The sequence below is a fragment of the Rhinolophus sinicus genome, chromosome 14, assembly GCF_057876585.1.
Source record: "Rhinolophus sinicus isolate RSI-liver-muscle chromosome 14, RSI-T2T, whole genome shotgun sequence".
Lineage (NCBI taxonomy): Eukaryota > Metazoa > Chordata > Mammalia > Chiroptera > Rhinolophidae > Rhinolophus > Rhinolophus sinicus.
Genome location: NC_142514.1, coordinates 131,615,930 through 131,642,176, shown reverse-complemented (window position 1 = coordinate 131,642,176; position 26,247 = coordinate 131,615,930). Strand labels below are relative to the sequence as shown.

Here is a 26,247-nt window from a genome sequence, read left to right as displayed (position 1 = left end):
TTAAATACAGCACTGTAAGGATAGACGATATCACTCTTGATCTTCGGGCACTTGCATAATTTATAAAAATAATAATTATAAATCAAATCCAAAACTGATTAAGTACCTGTATATACAAGGCCCTGTGCTAATATTCATTCTGAAATCAAGAACAACTTACTGACCTCTTGCTACATGCTCGGTATTGGGAAAACAAGGGTAAATAAACAGGTTGTGTTCCAATGAAATTCATCTTCGTGAAGCAGAAAGACATGAAGATGTAGAAGACACAGTCTCTCCTCTCCATAACTACAGATGCAGCTGACAAGTCTGGGTCCAAATACACAACTTTATAATACTACAAGAATTGTCACAAAATGTTGATTGAACAGATGGCTACTGTGAGTTAGGTTCCGTGATGGGCATATGAGGAATCTCTCACTCTGTAATCCGGAGACTGAGAAGGAAACAACTAACCAGAATACAAGGTAATATGCTAATTGTGCAGGACATCATGTTAAGTACAGGTTTTGTGAGCTAAAATGGACTGGAAAGGATTGAAGAGGAGGATGTGCTTGAACCAGGTCTTTAAAAAAATGGATAGGTTTTGTTAGGTAGAATGGGACAGTCCATCAAAAAGGAAATGGAAAGCTGATAGTCTAGTGCACAGGTTGCCACACTTTTTCTATAAAGGGCCAAGAGTAAATCCTTTAGAACTTTCTGGCCCTACAGTGTGTATTGCAACTACTCAACTTTGTCATTGCAGCACAAAAGTAGCCACAGATAATTTGTAAACAAATGAGTGTGGCTGTGTTCTAATAAAACTTTATATATAGAGATAGTATGATGGCCATTCCATATAATTTTCAAATGTCATGAATATTCTTCTTTTTATTTTCTTCAACTATTAAAAATATTTTTAAAAAATATAAAAAATCATTCCTAGCTCATGGGCTACACAAAAACAGGTAGCAGGTTAGATTTGACCCTTATGTTATACTTTGCTGACTCCTGGTGTACTTGGAAGGCAAACTAAACACAAACACATAAAAGTACACATAACAGTATCAAATATCTACATCAGTCGTTCTCAATTCTATCAGACCCAACCTTTCCATTTTATAATAAATATTTTGTAATACCCTCCTTTCTCTGTCTGAAATGAAATGCATAGATGATACAAATACCTACACATGATTTTTTTTTATATAATGTCTAAACTGAAGTAAAAGAAGAACTGCAAATAAATTACTTTATATTAAAATAATGTTTTCAGTATGGCAATCTGTGAGCACAACAATACTAAACAATTTAATGAAGTAGTCAAATGTTTATATATAATTATAATGAATGCATTTAGATTTAAGTGGAAGAGACCACATACCATTTTCTTACAAGAATCAGAGGAAAAGTGAAAGAACAAACATATTGATAGACCCTAGATTGAAAATTAGTGTTGGAAGAACTAATAACAGATCATTTGTATATGTTTAAAGATCAAAGAAAATAACTAGTTGAAATACATATAACCTAGCAAGATTGTTGAGACTTAAAGTAAAAAAGTAAATAAAGTAAAATGTCATATTTTGGTAAATAAACTGGTCCTTATAAGTTTTGTGTCAAAACATTTCCCCATTTTAGATAGGGCAGGCCAGTGAAGAAGTTTATCTATCTATCTATCTATCTATCTATCTATCTATCTATCTATCTATCTATCTATCTATCTACCTACCTACCTACCTACCTACCTACCGTGTTTCCCCGAAAATAAGACCTAGCCAGACAATCAGCTCTAATGCATCGTTTGGAGCAAAAATTAAAATAAAACCCAGTCTTATATTATGTTAGATAAGACCCGGTCTGATATTATAATAAAATAAGACTGGGTCTTATATTAATTTTTGCTCCAAAAGACACATTAGAGCTGATTGTCAGGCTAGGTCTTATTTTTGGGGAAACAGGGTATCTATCTATCTACCTATCTATCTATTTATCTATCATCTCATATATCATCTCTATGTCTATCTCTTTACCTCTGTTTGGCATTCCCCCCATATAAAGGTATACATTTAATTTCTAGTTCAAAATACCTTGTAACTCTATCTTCTCATTAAAAAAAAAAAAAAAAGAAATGGGGGGAAAAAAGAACAGCTACCTTATAGCTGATGGGGAAATTGAGTATAGATTAGTTTTGGGACAATATCAGAGTAATATTGAAAACAACAGGAAAACTCGAAAACAAATAACTTCAGATAATTTTTACAAAATAGATTTCTTATTGTGTGATAAAATATTTTAAAAATCAATCTATAATATGGCAATCAAATGAAACCTATTTAAAGCAAACTTATTAATGAAATTTGGTGCAATCCTTATATTTCATGTATTTTAACCAATTTACAATCTTTGGTTCTATGTCTATTCAAAGAAGCCTGAAGTCTCTTCAATTACATATCTGCAGGTAATATTTACAAACGTAGACTGATACAGGAAAGGTGTTATCACTGACACAACTATCAGAAGCAGCAGCATTGCTGTATGGATGGGATTTTTAAAAATTGGGACTCAACTACTGATAAGATTTCTTACAGAACAAAGTATAATGATTCCTTGATTTACACAGGAGTTTCATCCTTAGAATATTTCATAATTATTAAATCCTTTCAGAAAATTCTTGGTATTTGTTTGTAAAACTGAATTAGATTTTGAAGTCTTAGAAAATCATAAACTTAAAAAAGTCTTCATAGGCATCCAGTGGAATGCAAACAATTGTGCAAGACTGCTCTGCATTGATAGTGCAGTTAGCATGCCTGGCCCCCTCCCCTAAATGCCAGTGTCACCCCCCAATCATTATCCATAAATAAGTACTTCTATGCATAATTTCTAGAAGTTCTTCTCTCTTCTTATCAGCTTGGGGACTGCTGGTCTGAATTATGAGATAATAGAAATTAGGTTTACGTAACTTTTTGTATAATACCCAACACCGCATTATCAACAAATTGCATGCTTAATAATTTTCTGTCAATAATTATGCTTCATGAAGATGAGCACATAAGGTCTAAGAGAAGAAGAGGCAACTCAAAACAGAAAAAAAAAAAAAAAGAAACTCAATTCTGAGCTCAAAGACATTGACCAATTCTGACACAAACTGAATGGACCTTGAGCCAGTCTTTTAACTCTTCTAGGCATCCAGTTCTCCTTTGGAAATTATACTAGCTGACCTCTAAATTCCCATCCAGCTCTGACGTAATTATAAATCATTATATGCCTTTGTGAAATTAAAAGAATTGACTAAAGTAGAGAATAGAGGAGAATAAAATCAGGTGAGGCTCTATCTGTAACAGATAAAACAGTATCAGACAAAGAAAGAGGACAGACAATGGAGATGGTCATATTAAAGAGGGATATTTGATAGGTCTATGAGAGTCACAAACATTCTGCAAGACGATGCTCTTTGACTTCAAAGACAACGTCTACAAACACTTCTAGTTTGTATTAGGTTGGTACAAAGGGAATTGTGGTTTAAAAGGTAAAAAATAATTGCAAAAACCACAATTACTTTTGCACCACCCTAATAAAGACATTTAGATTAAGTGTACAGCACATGGTTCCCAATTCCTTACCATCAATTTCGCAAGGTTCAATCCAATTTGCAAAGAACGACAGATTATGAGGTCTTCCTAAGAGCAAGTATCTTATTCTGGTGTCAGTGCTGTGGGATCAACTCTGACTGCTTCAGCTCAGCACAATTCTTATGGTGATCAGAAAGGAAAGAGCTCTTTAGGGGCCCAACCAACTCTGGGTTCCTGAGACCAGGAAATGAAGTAGAATGGGGAAATCCAGGATTCTGCTCAGGGGTGCCAATCATCCCAACCACGTAAAACATCCAATCCCTTAAGGAAATTTCCTGATAAATTAGAGAATGAAAAAGGTCTCTGAGGGTATTCTAGCTCCCAGAGTACCTCAAACAGGCCTTTCTGCAAGATGTGGTGGAACGCTTAAGAGAGGTCAGATAGACCTACACTTGACGGTAGTTCTCCCATCATCAGCTGTGCCATCATGAGCAAGTTACTCTTAACCTCAATTTCCACATCTGTAAAACGGGTATCACAATACCACTTTTTTAGTGTTATTGGGAGAATTCAAAGAAATGACTCCTGTAAAGCCCCTAGCACAGTGCTTGACACACTGTGGTTCTTTTGAGTACTCAACAAGTATTGTTATCTATGCTCTTTTCTGTCCCACTCTCTGCACTGTGTTGCCCTTTGTTCGGCTCTAGAGAGAATGCTGTGCTGCTGTCAGCGTCCAGAAGCAGGGGTGCCAGGAATGTTGACCAAGTGGCTTCAGGTCTGCCCACAGAATGCTTAGAACTTGAATTCCTTTTGTGATGCCTCTTATTCTTTTCGATTTTCCCTACAGGGGGCGGGGGAGACCGGGGGGGGGGGGGGGGGGGGGGGGGGGGGGCGGGCTGCTGGAGTTTGCCAGAGAATAAAAGTCTTATTCGTCCTTGGTAAGGGGCTCTCTGTATTGAGGGAATCAGTAGAAGCTGCCACAGAATTAAAACAAGCTGTCAGGTCTTTCTGGCTGGGCATAAGCTGAGCCTGAGATTTCAGCCTAGGGCAACCCTCCTCCTTGGACGAAAAAGTCCTCTGCACTCAAGTTGCTGCAAACTGCTTTCTGGAGTTGCTGCAAAGGTACTGTTAGGGATGATTTACAGAGTTTGGCTAAATACTTCAAATGCAGTTGTTGTAGCAGAATGTTACTGAGGAAATCTTCTAACATTTCCTACCTCCGAGCACAAGCTAATGGGAATGCTGCTTCATCAATACAATTTTTTTTTTCAGTGTGCACTGTTGTAAATCTCTGAGAACCCTGAAGGACAAAATGTCACCTTATCATCATGTGGTACTGTGCCAAATGTTTCTGGACAGTAGCCTCGCCTGACCTTCATCATTATAAGTAACACATCACAAAATTCTGTGGACAAACTAGAAGTTCCACAGTGATGATCATTAATTTGATGGACAATATGTTTTTCGGGTTAAACAACAAATTTGGATATTACTAGTAATGATCAATACCTTGTCTTTCACTGATAAACTCCTGTGTTCTCAGTGCCATGCTGGACCCTTTAAGTAGGATATTTTCAGTTCTTATTATCTGTTCCTACAACATAATTTTATCATCCTGAGTTTTACGGAAGTGACAAATGAGTCTTCAAGAGGTTAAGCAAGTGAGGTCACATAAGGCTGGCAAGCTCAAACGTAGAATTATCTAGCTAAAGCATACATCCTTTCCAAAGTCCTTCCCATTAATTAATGGAGGTCAGCTGCCAGGGTCACTGAATATTAGTGTCGGCAGAGATGGGGAGGTTCATTTAGGGAAAACCGGTTTTCTTAATAACAGAGAAACTGAGGCCCAGAACGGTTAACTGAGCATGAAGCCTAGCACGCAGACAGAGGCAGAGCAGGCACTCACATCCTGGGGTGACTCCGTGCTGCTGACTCAACAGAGTCCGCATCAAGAATCTCCGTGACCAATCCCCACTCGCCTCTCCATGGGCCTGGAGAACCACGAGCACTTCCACACAGACAGGGTGTTACGAGTGTTTCTGTTTTTGTTGTTGTTGCCCCAAAGCATATTTCTCTTTGCCCACACGATAGACACAATTTTTTTCAAGATTCAATGCATTTCAGCCCAAGTATCACTATGTGTATGAAGTCATCACTGACTCACCTCTCTTCTCTTCCCAGAAAATTAGATATAATGAATTAAGGAATAGATTAACATTTAGCCAACTTTTTGTGGATTCATTCATTCATTCATTCATTCATTCCACAAATATTTATTGAGCCTCTACTACGTGTAAGTACTGGGCTAAGTACTTTACATGTATTGTGTTAATCATTCCTCACCACAGTCCTATGAGTTAGGTACTATTTTCATCCTCATTTTAGAAAACAGAAAATACAGGCCTAAAGAGATACAGTATCATTTTTAAAAAAAGAAAAAAAAAATCTAGCTCTCTCACTTCTCTGTGGTCCCTCTGTGTCCTCATACACATTTACTATGGAATTTGTAAACCCCAATGGAACGTTGTTTCACTTCCAAATGGTGATTTATAATGGTATGATTCTGTGCTTATAATGATATATTTGCTAAATATTATATACCAGTAAAGGTCATGAGCTGCACAAAGGTAGGGGTAGTCCCCACTTTGTTTACTATTGTATCCACAGGGCCAGACAGAGTGGCACATAGTAGGCACTCAGGAAGTGAAGACTGAATGAACGAAGAACCAATGCATAGATCTTTGCTCTCTAAGTCTCCACTGTTCTGTGTGGCCTCCTCAGGTCAGTCTGCATTGGGGAGAAATGCCATATAAGCGATGATGGAGATTTTTTTTCCCCCCAAGGCCACCACTCTCCTGATGTGCATTCTAGAACTCACTTCTGGACACTATCATTTTCCATTTTCTTACCTATTATTATGGTTATATTAATTCTACATATTCAAATGGAATGCAAACGTATCTGAGAAGGGACAGAAGCTGTTTTTCAGTCCTGCTGAGGAACAACATAACCACAGAGTTTTGATAGTACACAGTACCCCAAATCACAGGAGGTTGGCAATGAGACTTGGGAGGAACTCAAGTCATTACCATGGCCTTCTATTGCAGCCGCCGGAAATCACACTGCCGATTTCCATGTAGCACAGCAAATGCCTCAGAAGGCAGGATCTCAGCTCCCAGAGACTAGCAGCCCTCAGGCATGTTCTGTCCCACATGTGGGCCCCTCAGCTATTCTAAAGCATGCACCTTCCTTCTTTCTGCTCTACCGAGGATTCTAATGTTTAGTATCATTACCTGCATCCTTTGTTTTATCTTTGTTATATCACACAATATCTCTAGTTAATTTAAAGGCCAAAAATACATTTAAAACCAGTATAATTTTACTAACCAATGTCACCCCAATAAATTTAGTCAAGTTTTAAAAACTTGAAAAATAAAGGGTAAAAACAGTATAACAAAATTCTCAAAAGAGACGTAGTTTTAATAAACATATATCTCTACATACTTATATCCTCTTGCTTTTGTGATAGTTTACATGGGCATATTGTACTTACACATATTTCAAAAATTAGATATATTCTATGGATGCAAATGTAAATGAATATATTTGCATATACACACATATGTGCATATATATCAGCATTTCTGAGTACTTATCAGAGGTAAAGTAAATACGCTTTATTTATATAGAGAGAATGAAACATTCTTTGTAAGAAAAAGCTAGTACATTCTAGATGAGGTAACAAGAATATTAAACTTTACTTTTTATATGTGTGTATGTATATGCCTGTATACATGTATATATGTATATATCTAAATATACTTATGTATATATGCATATATATTTATATATAATTATGTGTACATGTATGTGTGTATATATACCTATGTTACATATATATATATATACTTATGTATACATGAAAATGTTATATGCAATGCAAGTAGTTAGGTATTATAGAGATATCTAAATACATATATTAAAATCCATAAACGTATGTATATATAGACTCATTAAAAATTGTTCACTATAATATATTTGAAAGGGTATAGGAGTGGGATGAAGAGAGAAATTGATCAGTCTAGCTTAACACCTTTATGGAACTGAGATGGCAAAAGAGTGAAAGGGTCAGGTAACAGAAGAATGTCACAACATCGAAGATCATAAAATATATGGTATTATAGCTCCATTATTTAAGGATCATTGCTATCCCTAGCCAATAATAAAATACATATTTTTAAAAAAGAGCATGTATAAAAATGTGTATGTAAAAGAATAATGGAAGATGGTGGCTGCTTCAATTTATTGCCTTCTCACATGTCACTGTATCTTTAATTATCAGTGCAGAGAGTCTATTTCAATCCTTTAAAGCATTAAATGGTTATAAATTTAAGGCAAGTAGGAGGTTGACTTTGTTAAAAACCAAGGAAGGGAAAAGTTTCCCTTGGTTGATGAAAAATGTACCAAGATTTTTAGAGAATGGTTATTCTGATGTAGCAGTAGAGATTTGGGTTTGGGAAATTATCATTTATGAAATTACAGTTTATTACATATTTTAAAAAAAACTGTAAAATTACAGCAAGTGTGCTTATTTTCCTCTATGCAGAAACCATAAACTAGATGTGAATTTGTCTTCTTTGCCTCCGTGAGCCTTGAGAATGTAATCGATACAGATATATAGGTTAAAGACATTTAAACACATGTATTTGTTAAGAATATATAGACCTCAAAATGGTCAAGACTGTTTATTCAGTTTGGGATTCATGTTAAACTTTAAAAAATAACTGAGTTTCCAAATATCAGGCTCCATTTCAGGCTGAACTAGTTTAATACTAAAATGACAATATATTCCTGATTGAAATCATGATGCTAAGAGGCACGATGATAATTCATCAAAAGCCATACATTTGGCCAGGTGTATATAACTGTATCATTGCGATCTAATGATATATGGTATTCTTGGAAGTACTTTTATAAAACTAACATTAAAATTAGAATATTCTCTACACCTCTCAGATAATAACATTTTACTCGTGATCAATATTCACTTCTCAATTATGCTAAAAGCATATTAAAATTAAGAAATACTTTTTTTTTCTGCAAGCACAGCTTTCCTTTTTCAATGCATATTTAAGAACAATCATTGTTCTGTACTTATGACAGTGATCACAGGTGCATTTTACTTATGCTTTACGGAATTTACAGAAAGCCTTTTTCCTGTCTGTAAGGAAGCTGAAATAAATGAACAAATTACAAATTTAATTTCTGATAAAATGCTAGTAATTTGGGGCAAGAATAAGCTAAGAATCAAATTAAGAGAATCCGTACATCTGTTTCAGAAATGCATTCTAGGAGATCATCCTGTAGTTTGCTCCCAATTGTTCCTTTTATTTGTAAAATGAATTATTTAGTATAAACAAATTTTATTTTTTATTACTGAAAAGGTATACAGCATTATAAGAATAAAATTAGAATAGCATACTTCAAATTATTATTTTCCATAACTGAAGAAATGCATGTTCCTTTATCCTTAAACAGATGGAAACTAACTGATTAAAGTTTCTTTTCTCTTCCTTAAAATAAAAATAAACAAACAAAAAACCCTAGGCTAGACAGAATAGAAAAGTTAACCATGATTAGTAGCAGAAGTGCTGCTAAAAGACTATGATGCAGAATAGTAAAATCATCTGAGGACTAAAGAAGTTGAACTTGGGGAAAAGTTACTAAAAGAAATTGAGCTCAGCATCCCTGGACTTCACAGGTCACCCAGAGGAGGGAGCCCACAAACACCTGTGAAAATGTCAGGTTTTCTTGACCCACCTTTTTCCAAACAGGCATCCTCAGTCAGCAAGGAGGACTCGGCAAAGTTTCCAAACCATCCTAACCTTACACAACTTGCTCTCAGTTTTTTCCAAAGTCAAGGGAAAGTCATAAGGAAAAGGCTCACCTGTGCTGGGCTGAACCAACCATGTGGGCAGGCACAATGCTCCCCACAAGTCCCCTTGCCCTTGGCGCTCGTCTTGTGGGGACTTTTCCGCACACTGTCCCACAAGGTGACCAGCTTGGTCCTGTTTGAAGCTGGGCCCCCAGGTCCTGAGGAGGGCATGGTCTGAGAATTGTACCCGAGCCCCTGAGTGCTCCTCTGCCAGCCACAAGCGCAGTGGGCATCCCTGATCAGTGTGGGTGCACTCCTGCCGGCATCCATCCCATCGGACCCCCGGCTGCAGCTGTGTTGCTTGGTGAGGTATGCATTCATACTGCACTGATGCCTACTCTTTCCTTTGGTCAGCTCTGCACAGCAATGTCTCCTCCCTCACACCCCTTTCTTCCAAGCAGTTGTAAAAGTCTTTTTTTTTTTTTTCCCTTTCCTCCCGTGGATCTCTCAGTATCTTTGACAGCTGCTATAAGCAGTGCATCGTGGGAGCAGCGAGAGCAGCTCCGCACAGCATTATCTGCGGGCTGGTAGCTCTTTGTCAATAGATGACTCAACTCACAGAGCAACTTGACAGTATCCCTGCTCTAGGCAGAAGCAATCAATGCTCCACACAGCTGGGCTACAAGACTGTACACTGTGTTACAAACCCTTTTTGGATGGAGCCCCACAGTCAAGAACACTCTCTGCAATTTGGCATTCTGGCGTTTCCCTCTCCTAGCTGATCCCCATGTAAAATACAGACCTCGGGAAAGAAAGCTTCTTATCAGACTAGTGGGACCCTTCTTTCCGGAAAGGATGAATCTAGGCTGAAACAATACAGCATAAGCAATTTAAAATGATAGGAAAGTTAACCTGTCAAGAAATTTCCAACATTTACAGGAATCACTTCTGCCAAGACAGACTAAATCATGAGGTAACTAAATAACAGCATCAATATCAACTCTAAAAAAACATCAATTCATTTAGAATCACTGAGATAACAGCATGATACTAGCGAGAGTCCTTTAAAATTTGGAAGTGTAATTTGCTTTAGATCATGAATATACATTATAATCTAAACATCGATTCTTTATGCTATGAATGATTATTAATTCTTTCTGATTCAAAATAAAGCCATGTTCAAAGTTCAAAACGGATGGGTTGGCTTATTTTAACACAGTGTTTTTCCTTACCCCAAATTATTCTGAGGATTTCCTTTCAAATACTTGACCACAACAAATACATTCACCACAGAGAGAGTCTGCACTTTAAAACGAAAGACACTTCCAACTCTGCCATCCAGTATTTTGGTTTCCAAAGACAGAATTTTCAAATTCTTTCACCAAAAAAATGAGTGAATCCTATCCAATTTAAAGAAATGGCCTTCCAAAGAGGACATGATCGTTTTAAAATTTCTGTTTGATTGCAGAATCCATAAGTAGTATTTTCAGTAAAGGGAAAGGCATTTAGAATTTTTATTCTGTTTGAAACTTTTCCTATCTATCGCCAAAATGTCTATCCTTAGCAGATATACCTAAGGAAATAATTTTGATTGGATTGGACAGGAAGCTGCCATGCATGTAGAACCAAACAAAGATGATGTAATCCCACAATATAATAATTGTATCTACACACTATCAGATTGTATTAGATCCACCATCTCAGTGGATTGATCAGCTGCTGGGGCAGAGTAGACCTCATTGCTGACTGAATTAGCAAGGTTCTTATTTCAAAAGCCAGGATTATAACATTTTCTACATTTCAACACGAAGACCTGCTGGATAAATCATTGTTATAGATAAAAATTCTGAATGAAAGAAACAGGATCTTCTCTTTATGTATATCTACATAAAAGGGTCCTTTTTCCAAATTCTCAACAAGGGGTTTATATTTGTACCTTGCCTGGAATGGCAGGCATCCAAAACAGCTTTGCTAAATAATTATAATTCATATGTATAAGTTCAAATGCAGGCCCTGGTCTGTTATTGACCTTTTTTTTTTTTTTCCCTCAAGCACCTAGCATATGGCCTTCCCAGTACATAGCAGGACTAATATTCTGTTTTGTTTTGTTTTTTTGTTTTTTGGAGTGTATAAATATATTTTTTTGCTAAATTGTACAAATAGAAGGAAAGAGTAGAGGAAGGAAGGAGTTGACCAACATTTTTTGAAAACAGTATTTGATTCAGCAATGCTCCAGAAACACAAGCTAATCTTTTAAGGTTAGCGTCAGGACTGGTTTTGATGTATTAAAGAAACTTGCCAAAAAAAATATGAAGACTTCAACTATTAGGCAGAAATAACAATGGCATTAATGGTATTTCTTCCTGATGGAGAATCAAGGAGTCAAGATCAATACCTAAAAACAGTAAAATTGAGGCAAATAGATCATGTGATACTCAGTGGAGAAAAGGAAAGAAAATCATCTCTCTCTCTCTCGCTCTCGCTCTCGCTCTCGCTCTCTCTCTCTTATTTTTTAGGCTAAATCAAAGGATGATGCCTAATTAATTTCTGGGTCAAATAATGCCCCAGACAACTTCCTATTTGTCTCATGTCACTATGTTGCATGGCTATAAAGCAGGACTTGATGTGATATGGCAATATCGTAACCCCCGAATGAGAATGTCAGGAAGTGATAAGCTTGGCTCTCTCCAATTTTGTCTAACCATACATGTTCCTCTAGTATTTCAGGCTGGTATCATTGCTCAAAGGTCCATTGGCATCTTCAAGGAATACATGCCCTGTTCTCAACCATTTGTCTTTCAAGTATAAGAATCAGTCTGCACAGGACAAGTCAGTATGAATCCATTACAGTTTTGTAATGGCATGTGCAGCTTGCAACAAGACAGACATTTTCCTGGCTGGGCACTACTCAAAGATACTGTAAATCTTCATATCTATTATGAATGGGTTGTTTGTAATGAGCTATTTCTTCCCAACACAAGGACAACAAAATTTCTGTTTTAATAACTTCAGCATGTCATTTCTCCAGAAATAAATAAATGCCGTATTTTGCGTAACTAATGCTACTTTCCTTCAAAGATCTTAACGACCATAGCAAATGTTCATTAAACGTATTGCAAGACTATATTGAAATTATTCTTTCACTGTAATACATGTGAAATAATTCCAGCCTCCTGTTTTACCCTCTCCCCCCATTTTTTTTTTCTTTTCAAACATGGCATTTGGCTTTCCACATCTGAGGAGAGACCACTTAGATAACTATGTCCAACTAGCCTATTGCACTATGAGACAGACGTACTAATTAAAGATAATTCAATTTGATCAGCTATAATTGGACAACTGTAATGACCATAAGAGGACATAAAATTCTGGTGAAACAAGAATTAATGGGGCACAAGCACATCCCCCAGTTATCACTGTGGTGTAACATGGGCAGATGGTGCACAGGGCGATGCCTCGATGAGATGTATCGCACTGACCTCTCTTTGACCTGGCGCTGCCTCCATAGAACAACTACTAGTTTTAAAGCAAGAGCTTAAAATGAATGTCCTGGCTTGATTTGTTTAATAAAAATTAAATAGCAAAGATGAATTACTAAATAAATTGTACTGCAGTAAAACACTGTGCAGATTTTTTTTTTCCAGATAATACTTCCTTCAGGCACTTTCTTCATATGGGAAATGAAAATATTAATTACGAAAGAAGAGCTAAGTGCTTGCTAAGGGATGATTGGGTAATAGAAGCCCTTCAGCAGAAACAAGTAATGTGTTAAATAAACGTAAAATGGTACAAAGTACTAGATCCAATTTCTCTTGATTTCAAAAGTGGATAGAGTCTACTCCTGTGACTTCAAAGACTACAGATGTAACAAATGTTAACAAAGTAATATTCTTCGGCATCTTACAACCTTCGGCCTGGGCAATCTCCAGATCCAAGCACATCCACCTTTCAAATTAGAGAGAACTGAGAATAAAGCATTTTAGTCTCTCAGATGATTTCTAAGAGATGTAAACCATTTAATCATAAATCTTAGGAGACAAAACAGGCAGGAATTAACAGTGTTAAAGGATATATGACTAATTGCTATAAAGATTAACCCAGACAGAGGATTTAATCGGAAGTAAAGGAAAAAAAAAAAAGATTTAAAATGTCCCAAATTCTCACTAACATACTTTGATTTCAGTGGGTCTTGATGGGGAGGGGATTAATTTGAGTTAATGTACAGTTAAATTATAAAATGCTTTTCAGGGAACGCAGATTTATTATATTCTAACACAGTAACACTACGAGAGAAATAAGAACATAAGTTATGTGTCATTTCTTAGAGATTCTAAAAGGAATGCTAATAAAAAGGTAATAATCATTTGTAATTTACATATTTTACCAACTGAATCTAAGTGATGAACAACACTACTACAAGAATTTGTTCTCATCCTTCAAGGTGACTTCTGTGAACCTTTCCAGACTCCCCGGCATGGTCAGTGACGCTCTACAGTATCTGTATACTTGTCTGTGTAAATATCTTTCACGTCTGTCTATTTCTCTCAATCACCATGATGACCACCCTAGTCTAAGCTAGCACATCATTTTTCCGTAGAACTGGTGAAACAGCTTTCTAACTGGTCTCTGGCATTCATCCTTACTCCAATTCCTTCTCATTGTAACCAGAGTAACTTCTAAAATATAAATATGATCAGGCCCTACCTTGCTTGGTACCTGTCAATAAAAGTCTCATTCCTTGGGGATCTGTGTCCCCAGAGACTGCACAGTCTTTCAAGTCTTGCATGGTCTGTAATCATGAGTTGTGTGACCTGACTTCTGCTGCTGTCACCAGTCTCACCCGTGCCTCACCCCCTTGATCTATCCTCCAACCACACAGGCCTTGAGTACCTGCACTTAGTCCACCTTGTGGTCATTGCACACACTCTCTTCCCCTCTCCACACCTTCACATAATTCATTCCTACTCATCCTTCTGTAAGGTGCATCAAGAGACAGCCTCCCGAAAGCCATCCCGAGAAGACATGCAATACACTCTGGAAGAGTGGCCTTACTATGCAACACAGCTCCCAGAAAAGTCTCCCAGACCTTCCTTCCCACCAAATTGCCATCCCAAAGCCTCTTCTATTCAGAAATTCTGGAGTCCTCCCTGCCTCCCAGAGCTCAACTCCAATATCACCTTCTCAAGAAAGCGTACCCTGGACGCTGTTCCACCCCCTTCTCGAACAGATCATGTCTCCATCCCATTAAACACTCATTTAGCACCTGTGCTTCTCTTTCAACACTTAACAATGATTGTATTTAAAATACGAATTACACTGTTACTTGTTTTGTGCCATTCTCCTCAAACAGCATGTAAGTAATCACCATTAGGGATTTCTTTTGCATCTGCATCCTCTGAACCAAGCACAAAGTAAGTGTCTAGTGTTTATTAAGATAAATCAAGCAAGAAAGAAGATAAAACTGTCTTTCAGTGGTTACATCAACATAGATATTCAGATCTGTGTTCCACCTCTCAGTGCAAAATGAATAAATCAGCATTTTGAATTTAAATACAAAATAGCAATGTGCTCTTAAGGTATCATGTAAGAGAAACATTCAGTATGGTTGAGTGGTGTAAGTGCATTAACTCCTATTTTTTGAAGAAATTTGCTAGTGGTCTTATAACACTAAGAAATCGAAACAGTTTCTGTTTATTTTAGTAAGATATTCATTCATAAAAGCTGCACTTTCTGACAGCTGTGATTTTCTCTCCAGTGTTTTCAAATTGTTCCCCCTTTGTAGATAGTGCAAATGGGGGTGTCGTTCCCCAAGTCAAAAGCCAGTCACTGGTAAAGCAGGGAGAGTATCCCAAACTCAAACCACCAAAGCCTCGATCCTCTTAAAATGGTATAATCCAAAAGGCATAGTGATTTCACAGCATGTTAAAAGAGTATACTAGACAGCAAAAAGGAAAGAAGACACCTCCTCGTTCTCCTCACCAATCAAATTAGAAAGTTAAAAAAAAAATAAAGAGCATTATTATTCATAACAAATATCTCATTAATATATTTTTTTTAAATTGTGGTTAAAAATACTTATGAGATCTACCCTCTTAACAAATTTTTAAGTGTACTGTATTATTAACTCTAAGCACCATGTTGTCAGCAAATCTCTAGAACATTTTTACCTAAAATTCATAACTAAAAGTCTATTCCCTTTGAATAGTGACTCCTCACTTTCCCCTCTTCCTAGTCCCTGGCAACCACCATTCCACTTCCTGATTCTATGAATTCACTACTTTAGATACCTCATATAATATAACTGGAATCATGCAATATTTGTCCTTCTGCAACTGGCTTAATTCCTTTAGCATATATCCTCAAGTTTCACCCATGTTGTAGCATGACAGGATTCCCTCCTTTTTATGTCCAAATAGTACTCCATTGTATGCATATAACATTCATCTGTCAATGGATATTCAGATTGTTTCCACTTCTTAGCTATTGTGAATAATGCTTCAGCGGACACAGAAGTGCAAATATCACTTTGAGATCCCAATTTTAATCCTTCAGGTAAGTAAACAGAAGTGGGATTGCTGGATCATATGCTAGTTTTATTTTTAACTTTTTGAGGAACCTCCACGTTTTCCATAGCAGCTGACCATTTTACATTCCCACCAAGTATGCACAAGGTTCCAATTTCTCTGCATACTGACCAACACTTAATTTGTTTCTGTTTCTGTTTTCTAATGGTCATAACTAACAGGCCGGAGCTTTGTTCTTCTTTCTCAAGAGAGTTTTTATCTATTCAGGGTCTTTTGTGTTTTCACATGAATTGTAAGATTTTTTTTTTCTATTTCTGTAAAGAATGCCATTTGAATATTTACAGGGATAGCATTGAATCTGCAGATTGCTTTGGGTAGTATGGACATTTTAAAAATGTTGTCTTCCAATCCATGAACAATTGTGTCTTTCATTTCTTTCATCAGTGTTTTGTAGATTTTAGTGTACAAGTCTTTCACTCCTTTGGTTAGGTTTATTCCTCTGTATTTTGTTCATTTTGATGCTATTATAATTGAAATCTTCTTAATTTCCTATTCAAATTGTTCATTGTTAGTACTATACACAAATGAACTAATTTTTGTATGTTGATTTTGTATACTACAACTTTGCTGAATTTATTAGCTCTAATGTGTGTGTGTGTGTGTGTGTGTGTGTGTGTGTGTGTGTGTGTTTGATCTTTAAGGGTTTTCTATGTATAAATTTATGCTACCTGTGACCAGAGATAATTTTACTTCTTTCTGACTTGAAAGCCTTTTATTTGTTTTTCTTGCCTGAGTGCTCTGGCTAGGACTTCCAGTACAACATTGAACAGAAGTGGTAAGAATAGGCATTCTTTTCTTGTTCCTGATCTTAGAGGAAAGGCTTTCAGTTTTTTGCCATTAAATATAACGTTAGCTGTGGGCTTTGCATATATGATCTTTATTATGTCGAAGTAATTTCCTTTCATTTCAAGTTTGTTGAGTGTTTTATCATGAAAGAATGTTAAAATTTGTCAGTGCTTTTCTGCATTTGTTGAGATGATCATGTGATTTTTATCCTTTTCTGTTAATGTGATGTATCACATTGATTATTTTTCTCATGTTGAACTACCTTTGCATCCTGGGGATAAATCACATTTGGTCATGGTGTATGATCCTTTAAATGTGGTGTTGAATTTAGCTCGCTGGTATTTGTGTAGAATTTCTAGATTTATTTATCAGAAATATTGGCCTGCAGTTTTTTCTTTTTTGGTTTTGCTTTGTTTTTCCTTGTTTTATCTCTGTCTGGCTTTGGTATCATAGTAATGTGCTCTCATAAGGTAAGTCTGGAAATGTTTCTGCCTCTTTAATTCTTTGCCAGTTTGACAAGGATTGGCATTTATTCCTCTTTAAATGTTTGGTAGATTTCACCAGTGAATCCATCTTGTCCTGGTTTATCCTTTGGGATGTTTTTGATTACTGATTCAATCTCCTTACTAGTTTGGGGTCTGCTCAGAACTTTTTTATTTGTCATGATTCAGTCTTCATAGCTTAGAAGTTTCTAGGAATTTGTTCATTCTTTTAGGTTATTCAATCTGTTGATATATAACTATTCATAGTAGTTCCAATTCTTTTAATTTCTGTAACATCAGTTGTAACATCTCTTTCAGCTCCATTTTAACTTATTTGAGTCTTTTCTCTTTTTTATTAGTTAATGTAGCTAAAGGATTGGCAATTTTGTTTCCTTTATCAAAAAAGGAAAAGCTCTTAGTTTTGTTGATTTTTTTCTATTCTCCTTCATTTATTTCTGTTTTAATCCTCATTATTTCCTTCCTTCTTCTAACTTTAGGATTAGTTTGTTCTTATTTAATTCTTTTAAGTGTAAAGCTAGGTTGTATATTTTACTTTTTTTTTTTCTTTTTTTAATATAGGCATTTATTACTATGAACTTCTCTCTTTCTAGTTCATTGAAGTGTGAAGTTAGGTTGTTTATTTTAGATCTTTGTTCTTTATTTAAGTAGGCATTTATCAAGATAAACTTCTCTGTCAGTTCTGCTTTCACTACATCCCATAAGTTTTGGTATGTTGTGTGTTTTTGTTTTTATTAGTCCCAAGATATTTTTGAATTTCCCATTTGCTTTCTTCTTTGAGCCATTGGTTGCTGGAGAATGTGTTGTTTAGTTTCCAAATATTTGTTATTTTTCCAGGTTTCTTTCTTTTTTTCTGCCATTGATTTCTAGTTTCATTTCATTGTGGTTGGAAATATACTTGGTATAATATCAATCTTAACTTTGTTAAGACTTGTTTTGTGACCTAACATGTGATCTATCTTATAGAATTTTCCTTGTGCACTTGAGGAGAATGTATATTCTGATGCTACCCTGTTTCCCCAAAAATAAGACCTAGCCGGACCATCAGCTCTAATGCATCATTTGGAGCAAAAATTAATATAAGACCCGGTATTATATTATATCATATAAGACCCTTATATTCAAATGAGACCGGGCCTTATATTAACTTTTTCTCCAAAAGACGCATTAGAGCTGATGGTCCAGCTAGGTCTTATCTTCCATGAAACACAGTATTGGATGGAATGCTCTTTATGTCTGTGAGGTCTTTTTGATCTACAGCGTTGTTCAGCTCTTCTATTTCCTTATTGATCTTCTGTCTGGGTGTTCTATCCATTATTGAAAGTCAAGTATTGAAATTCTCTATTACTATTGTGTTGCTGTCTATTTCTCCCTTCAGTTCTGTCAATATTTGCTTTATATATTTGAATGCTCTGGTGTTGGGTGCCTATATATTCATAATTGTTATATCTTCTTGGTAAATTGACCCTTTTATCATTACATAGTGTTTTTCTTTGTCTCTTTTGACAGTTTTTGACTTCCCTGATATAAGTATGCTCATCCCTATTATCTTTTGGTTACAATTTACATGGAATATCTGTTGTTTTAAACTTATTTTTAACTTTTTGTTTGTTTTCTTTGTGTTTTTTGTGTGTTCTTCCAGGGCCCATCAGCTCCAAGTCAAGTCGTTGTCCTTCAATCTAGTTGTGGAAGGTGTAGCTCAGCTCCAAGTCCAGTCGCAGTTTTCAATCTTCAGTTGCAGGGGGTGCAGCCCACCATCCCATGCGGGAATTGAACCGGCAACCTTGTTGTTGTTGAGAGCTAATGCTCTAACCAACTGAGCCATCCGGCTGCCCATGGACTATCTTTTTCCATCTTTTCACTTTCAGCCAACATGTGTCCTTAAATCTAAAGTGAGTCTCCTATGCACAGCATATAGCTTAATCTTATTGTTATTATTCATTCAGCTACTCTATCTCTTTTAATTGTAGGGTTTAATTCATTTAATTTAAAGTAATTATTTTAGGGAAGGACTTACTATTGTCATTTTGTTAATTGTTTTCTGCCTGTCTTGTAGCTTCTTGTACCTCTTTTTTTCTCTTGCTATCTTCCTTTGTGTTTCATTGATTTTGTATATTTGTGCATGATTTGATTCTTCTCTCATTTTCTTTTGCATACCTTCTATAGGTATTTTCTCTGTGGTTAGCATGGGCTTACATAAAACATCTTACAGTTATAATAATCTAATTTAAGCTGATAAGCTAACTGGTAACAATTAAATTTCAATTATATACTCTACACTTTTCCTTTTCCTCCACATTTTGTTATTACTGTCACAAATTACATTGTTTTGTATGGTATATCTATGAGTATATTTTGGTAGGTATAGTTATTTTTCTATACTTTCGTATTTCAAGTTCTTTAGTTCTTAATACAGGAACTATAGCACTAAACATTGAGCTTAGTGCATCTATTAATATGCTCTTGTCCAAGTCTTAATCAACTTGAAAGTTGAAGCATACTGATTCAAATAGAGGGAGACTCTTGGGAAACTAATATGTATGACATATTGGGTGTGTTGTTCCCAAGTGCCAATCTCCCCATTCTTCCAAAGCTAGATGCTTTATTGACTCTTTTCTGTGTGCCAGGAGCAGACAAAGTAGTGTGAAAGATTATGGGGGGCCCTAAGTAGGGCAAAGGCATGTGCCATCCCCTGTGCTGAATTTCATGATGGAGGAAATACATGAATAATAAAATGTGCAAAAATAACATTATGGCATTGATTTATAACTGAAGAATAGACAGAGTTAGGGAATGGAGGCGGGAGGAAAAAGGGAAGGAAGGAAGGAAGGGAGGGAGGGAGGAAGGGAGGGAGGAAAGAAGGAAGGAAGCAAAGAAGGAAGGAAGAAAGGAAGGAAGGAAGGAAGGAAGGAAGGAAGGAAGAAAGGAAGGAAGGAAGGAAGAGAGGGAAAAAGGAAAAGAGGAAGAACAAAAAGAAGACAGGAAATGAGGGAGAGAACGTCACAAACTGAGTAATCTCTCAAAAAATAAAAAAACACAGAATCAGGTTGAATGATGCTATGCACAGAATCAAACTGGAACAAACATAAATGGACCTTCCTCTGACTGTGGGACAGTCTGGCACACACCACTGAAGTTCCCTTGAAGCAGCCTACCCAGCTTTTTTGAGTTGTCACAACCTGAATTTAAGAGAGAATCATGATCTGGGATCAGTATTTCTTTGGTCTAACTTTTACATGGTATTATTTTTCTGATGAACGATTTGTAACAGATATTGTCTAAATTAACCAAAAGGTTGAAAATCCTTCTAAGTTAAAAAATAAGCCAGATTCTGAGTTGTCAGAGGGAATTCATCTGTGGATTGGCCTAAAGGCGAGGGTATGGATTAACAGAAATGACAGGCCCTCTTCCAGTTGAATGATCTCCTCTCCTTGGAGACTTGACATTTTAGTAAAGTTTTATCTAATTGGCTTTGCTTTGGCCCATACGTTTTAAATTCACATTTAATTAATCATTGCCTCCTCTGTGATTCCCTATTATTTTGCTTCTGTGTTTTGTATTTCATTCAATAAATATTGATTGACTGCCTATTCTGTACCAGGAACTATGCTAGTGATAAAATAGTAAACTGTAGATAGGGTAGCGATTTAGCAGAGCAGAATTCTTGAATAAACAAGTATGCTGAGTGATGAAACGGAGACATATAGAGACACTGTGAGGGCTCTTCCCTGCTACTGAACCTGTTCCATGATGTTGATTTTTTATATCTGTGGGCATGTCCTTCTTTCCTACTAGATTATAAGCTTCTCAAGAACAAGGGCCATCTTTTTATTTGTAAACTCACACCCTCCTTGCCATTGCCTCACAATATAAATCTTATTGTTTAGTAAATACTGGTTGAATTACACTTGGAGAATACGGGACTTGGGTTTAGGAAACACGCCCTACTTCCAAGTCTGCTGCTAACCTAGCTCTCATCGTGGACATGTTTCTATAACTTGCTAAGTTTTAACGACCCTATTTGTAAAATTAAGGGAGTGGACTAAAGAGCCTATGAGGTCACATTCAGTGGTTTCTGAAAGACAGGCATAGCTGATGAGTGATGTTCCATCAACAACTTTAGGTTTAATCACAATGTCTGCCAAATGACTGCAGGAATATAGAGGTAATGTATTATTATCATAAACATTTAGATTTATTATTATTTTTAACATATAGCAAGGTGGTTAAAAATATGGAATAATGAATTTTTTAGCTTATTTTCTCAATTTTACATTCTTTTAACAACAGTTTACCAAATAGAGACGCAGGATGACATAGTGGTTAGAAGTAGAGCCTCTAAAGTCACACTGTTCTATCCATCCTACCTCCACTGCTTTTCAAAGGTTGAGACAAGCACCTTCATACCTTTCCTAATAGCTCTTTACTGAGCTCATCTAAGAGCTGAGGACATTTTAATTGCTGCCTAAATATTTGAAGTCTCATGAAATTTGTCCCATTTAAATATTTAAAATATATTTTTTGTCTAATATGAGAAAGTTTGTACCACATTTGTGCACTTATTTTCTCCCAGTCATCACAGAAGAGGCATGAGCTCTAGAATTAGACTTCTGAGTTTACTTAACATCTGTGTGTCTCAGTTTCCTCTTCTAGAGAAAGGTCGATAATAGTTCCTGCCTCCTAGAATTGATGTGAGAATAGTATGAGTTAATTTTTGTAAAGCACTTAGTACAGTGTGTGGTACCTCATAACACACAACAAACTTTATCTATCATCCTCATCATCATTCCCATCGTTATCACCTTCCCCACTTCAAATATAAATTCCAGAGGCTGACATTTAAAAATTCAGCAGTGACCATATACAGACACTCAATAAAGGTCAACTTATTTCCATTGAATGTCAGAATTCCATATTGGTCCTTAGCATACCTTCCTAACTTCTATTTTTGAACAGGGCATTGTAGCCCTGGGCCAGGTGCTAAATAAAATCATCACTAACAATGTATGTACTATTTGACCAGTACTTCCAATGTGTCCTAAAGACAGGTATTTCATTTGATCCTAATATAACATTATATGATTAACACTGACATGCCAATTCAAGATACAGATATTGGCTTATAAAACTCCTGTAATTTTCCAGTGGTCATAGCAAAAATAAACTCAAGGTTCATATAACACTGGAACCTGTGCATGAAAACCTGTGCAAAATAGTATTTAACTTCTATGTTAGACTTTTGTTTTAGAAAATACTGTTATATCCTGGATCCTCAAAATAGCCCCATATGATAGGTGGGGCATGGGTTAGACTAAGGTCCATGGTTGTGAAATAATGTGTCTAGGATTAGACAGTTAGTAAGTGATATTGTTGGAACCATAATGCAAAGCTCAGTGTTCAGTCCAAAATCTTTCCGCAATTCCATCTTTTCTCACTCAGCAGACTTCCTTTCTAGGATGAACACATGCCATCTTGTCAGTCCCTTTGCCATCAAAAAGTGGGTAAAAGATGAGAAACATTTAGTGAATCTAGAATTTAAGGTTATGAGTTTGGTTTTAGCAAAATAATTTGTATTTGCCTTCTCTGTTCCTATTTACGATCTTAAGGAAAGATTATAGGTTTTTGAGAGGTCTGAAGGACATGTATTCCTAAACTTGAAAGGCTGAAATGAAAATAAAGTTTGTGTCTTAATTATATTTTCTCATACAAGTTCAGGAGCAACTGCTGTTTCTTGCAGCCATGAGAAAGAGGTTCAAGTTTATGTAAACCCCATTTCTTTTGACTGTATAACTGATTTAATTATAGTAACTGCAGTTACCATTTATTATCTGCTATGAATGTGCCAAGAAATACACAGAATGGGTCTAATTCTTTCAGCAACTATGAAAAACAAATGTCATGATTCCAATTTCTAGATGAAAAAAAAAATGAGGTTTCGAGAAGTTAAGCAATTGCCCAAGGTCATGTGGCTATTAAATGGCAAAGTCATGATTCAAATCCAGATCAGTCTGATTCTAAATTCTTATGTTTTTTACTCTATCATGCTGCTTTTGATCTTCTATCTTCCTTTGGCTGATATAAGTACTTTAAATGTTAAACTCTGAGTTAAGCTATGGGGGCTTTTGGGGGGAAACAAACAAAAAACTCAAGCTCTAACTATGAAAAAACCTGTGTTGGTGAGAAGTCCAAGCAGGGATGAGTTATCAGCTACTTTGGGGTGGAGTTCTTTGCCACCTCACAGGGAATATTCATTTAGGCCTGCTGGGCTAAATGAAATTTGGTATTGTACACCCAAATACCAATGTGCCCACTGCGACACCTTTCAAGCAAATCTTCTTTATTCTAGCTTTTGCTCATTAGGCAACAAAGCAGACATGATGTGTAAATTATCTGTGGGTTGGGTTCTAAGACACCCCGCTTAGAGTCCAGGTACTGATACAAAATATACATTTGGGAGAATTCATCTCACGCAAATGTATTAGCGTGCAGTTAACAATAAAATGTTTTCTTTTCTGCAGAAAGGTCATTTATTTATTGCTTGGAATATGTACTTTCGGTGTAATTTATGCAGTGAGAATTGTACATCACTTGGAATGCAATTTCCTAACTATTCATTAGTTAGTAAAGTATAAAATCAATTATCTGATATTTCTCCTTCCTTATTTTTACAATTTCCCATTGAAGACAATACTGCTTTCCCTCTTTATATAGGTAATACGTAGCCAGTCTGGAGGACAATGGGGGAACTTATCGCCTCTTTGCATCCAATCTTCTCGGTGGCCTTTTTCAATTAGGCAGGTGGTACATTAGAAACAGCATTTATTCTACCCGGAACAAATTACTAGTCAATATGGTTAGTGTGCCATGGCGGGCAGGCCCCCTTTCATCTCCAGAAAGCAACAGATCATTCAAGATCAAAATCAATCTCATTCAAAGAAGAAAAGAAAGTGAACTAAGGGCTGTAAGACAAATTCTCCCAGTGGGGAGCATCCAACAGGAAGTCCCAATTATAGAGCGGCAGTTCAGGTTCTTGATGAGAGCCAACAGAGCCCAGGTGAGTGGCTGAGTGGAAGTTTTGCACACCTAAATATTGTTTCCATGCACCATTTGCATTCCTGTCCCCTTTTCAGACATCCCCATGGCTTTCCCTATCCACTGCCTTTTGGTTGTTCACATGCAAAATCCCTGTTGCTTTACATAGCATTCTACATGGAAAAATGGGAAGGACTAATACTTCTCTGTTATCTTGGTATAAGTAAAGGTCTTTTGAAAACTTCACAAAGTGTTTCTGAAAGTTAAATTGTGCTGCTAAGCATCTGCATTCCAATGGCTCCCCAACTAGTGAAAATACAACCACTTTCAACTTAAATTAGGCTCTGAGTAGCATATGTTCCCTTATAACCTAGGGCCATGTCAACTGTTGGGTTTGGTCCATGACTCACTTTGCATTCAGTTGACAATTCCTTCTTTGTGACATTGCTGATCTCTGCTATATCTTTCTGCTGGTCTGGAAAGGAGCTGCTCCCTTTTTGAAGGTAATCTAAAGCAATCATTTCTGGTTCCTACTAACTTTGGCAGTTAACAGGTACAATTAACTTACTGGAAAGTAAAAGTATATTTACACTTTTTTCTTAAAGCCAAACTCTTTGAGTGAGAATGAAGAAACCCACATAAGTACAGCATTCACAACAAAATAAATGTCCTTAAGCAAACAAATAAATACCCGTATAAATGATACCATCATTATCTTAGCATTAAAATCCATAATGCTTAGCTTTACATTACGCTTCTCTGAGAGTCGGTTCTATGAGCTTAAGTGTTTAGATTTCTAATCCTCATAATACCACAAAAAGTGGGAATTACCTTATTCTAAGCATTTGAAATCTTAGACAAATGATCTAAAGCTCGCTAGTGCCTGAGGATATTATGGTCACAAAACAATAACACTTTTAAGAAGAATGGTGGGGTTCAGAGAAACGGAGCTGAGTTGTGTATGCGAGCACGTGTGTGTTGGGGGTGGGGGTGAGGGTAGAGAAGAAGGTGACAGCCATGGGTTTCTGCTACCAAACTATAGGATCCACCTTCATCTGGGATACTTCCACATGCCATGTAAGCTGGCATATCCCCACAATACCCAAATATTAAACAGTTTCCCAGAGCAACAGACTCTGGAACTTCACTAAATCAATATTTAAATTGGAAGTTACTCTCACAGCCTCCTTCCGTAAGATTATGCCAATCTTATGTTTCAGTCTCCAGGAATCCCACACAAACTCAGGGTAGAGGAAACCTTTTGTTGTTGAAATTCCCAAATGTTTGGCTTTTATGCCAACAATGCTCATACTTTTCCAGAGATACACCCTAGAACTTTTAAGGGCTGACCTGCATTGGTGACTATGTAAGTACGGCGGTCTCACAGGACACTCCTGTGCATTCTGCTTGTTCTTCCACATGACTTCATTCCTATTCTTACCCATGAGCAGACAAAGAGGTGTTAATTTACCAGAAAGAAGTGACACACAACATAGTTTTCTGAGTCTCCAATAGCTTTCAAGTATACTGTCTCTGATGACATTTGCACCTCTCAAAGGGAGCAAAATATTGAAATAGTTGAATCCTATTTGTCCACAACATTAAGAACCAAATATAGGAAACAATTAGGGATAAATAATTTTATTCATGCATTTAATAAACATTAAGTGTATGCCTACTATGATCCAGCATTATGCCTGATATTCAGTTTACAGCAATGTGTAAGCGACATATTATCCCTGCCCCGTGATTGATTTCAGACCAATGGTGGAGACCTTGAACAAATAACTAAACACAATCATTTAATTACAACTTTGATAATGGTGATAAAGGAGAAGTCTAGAGGCTGTAAGAGTATTTAAGAGATGTTTCAGAGACGGCTTCCCTGAGGAAGTAACATTTCAACCAAGAAAGCTGGA

The 26,247-nt window shown here is 36.4% G+C and overlaps 1 protein-coding gene across 24 annotated transcripts in view; it reads right to left on the bottom strand.

Moving 5' to 3' along the window:
* Positions 1–26,247, bottom strand: part of DLG2 (discs large MAGUK scaffold protein 2) — a 1,894,072-nt gene that overhangs the window by 740,249 nt on the left and 1,127,576 nt on the right. For 2 of the 24 annotated variants that reach the window (XM_074335664.2, XM_074335665.2), the window contains exon 1: positions 9,499–10,004. The exons of 19 other annotated variants lie outside the window; for them this stretch is intronic. In XM_074335664.2, the coding sequence (XP_074191765.2) occupies positions 9,499–9,807 (309 nt within the window). In that variant the 5' untranslated portion in view covers positions 9,808–10,004. Of the gene's footprint in view, positions 1–9,498; positions 10,022–26,247 lie in introns of those variants that run through there. 3 more of the 24 variants (XM_074335666.2, XM_074335669.2, XM_074335672.2) reach the window with 3 other exon arrangements.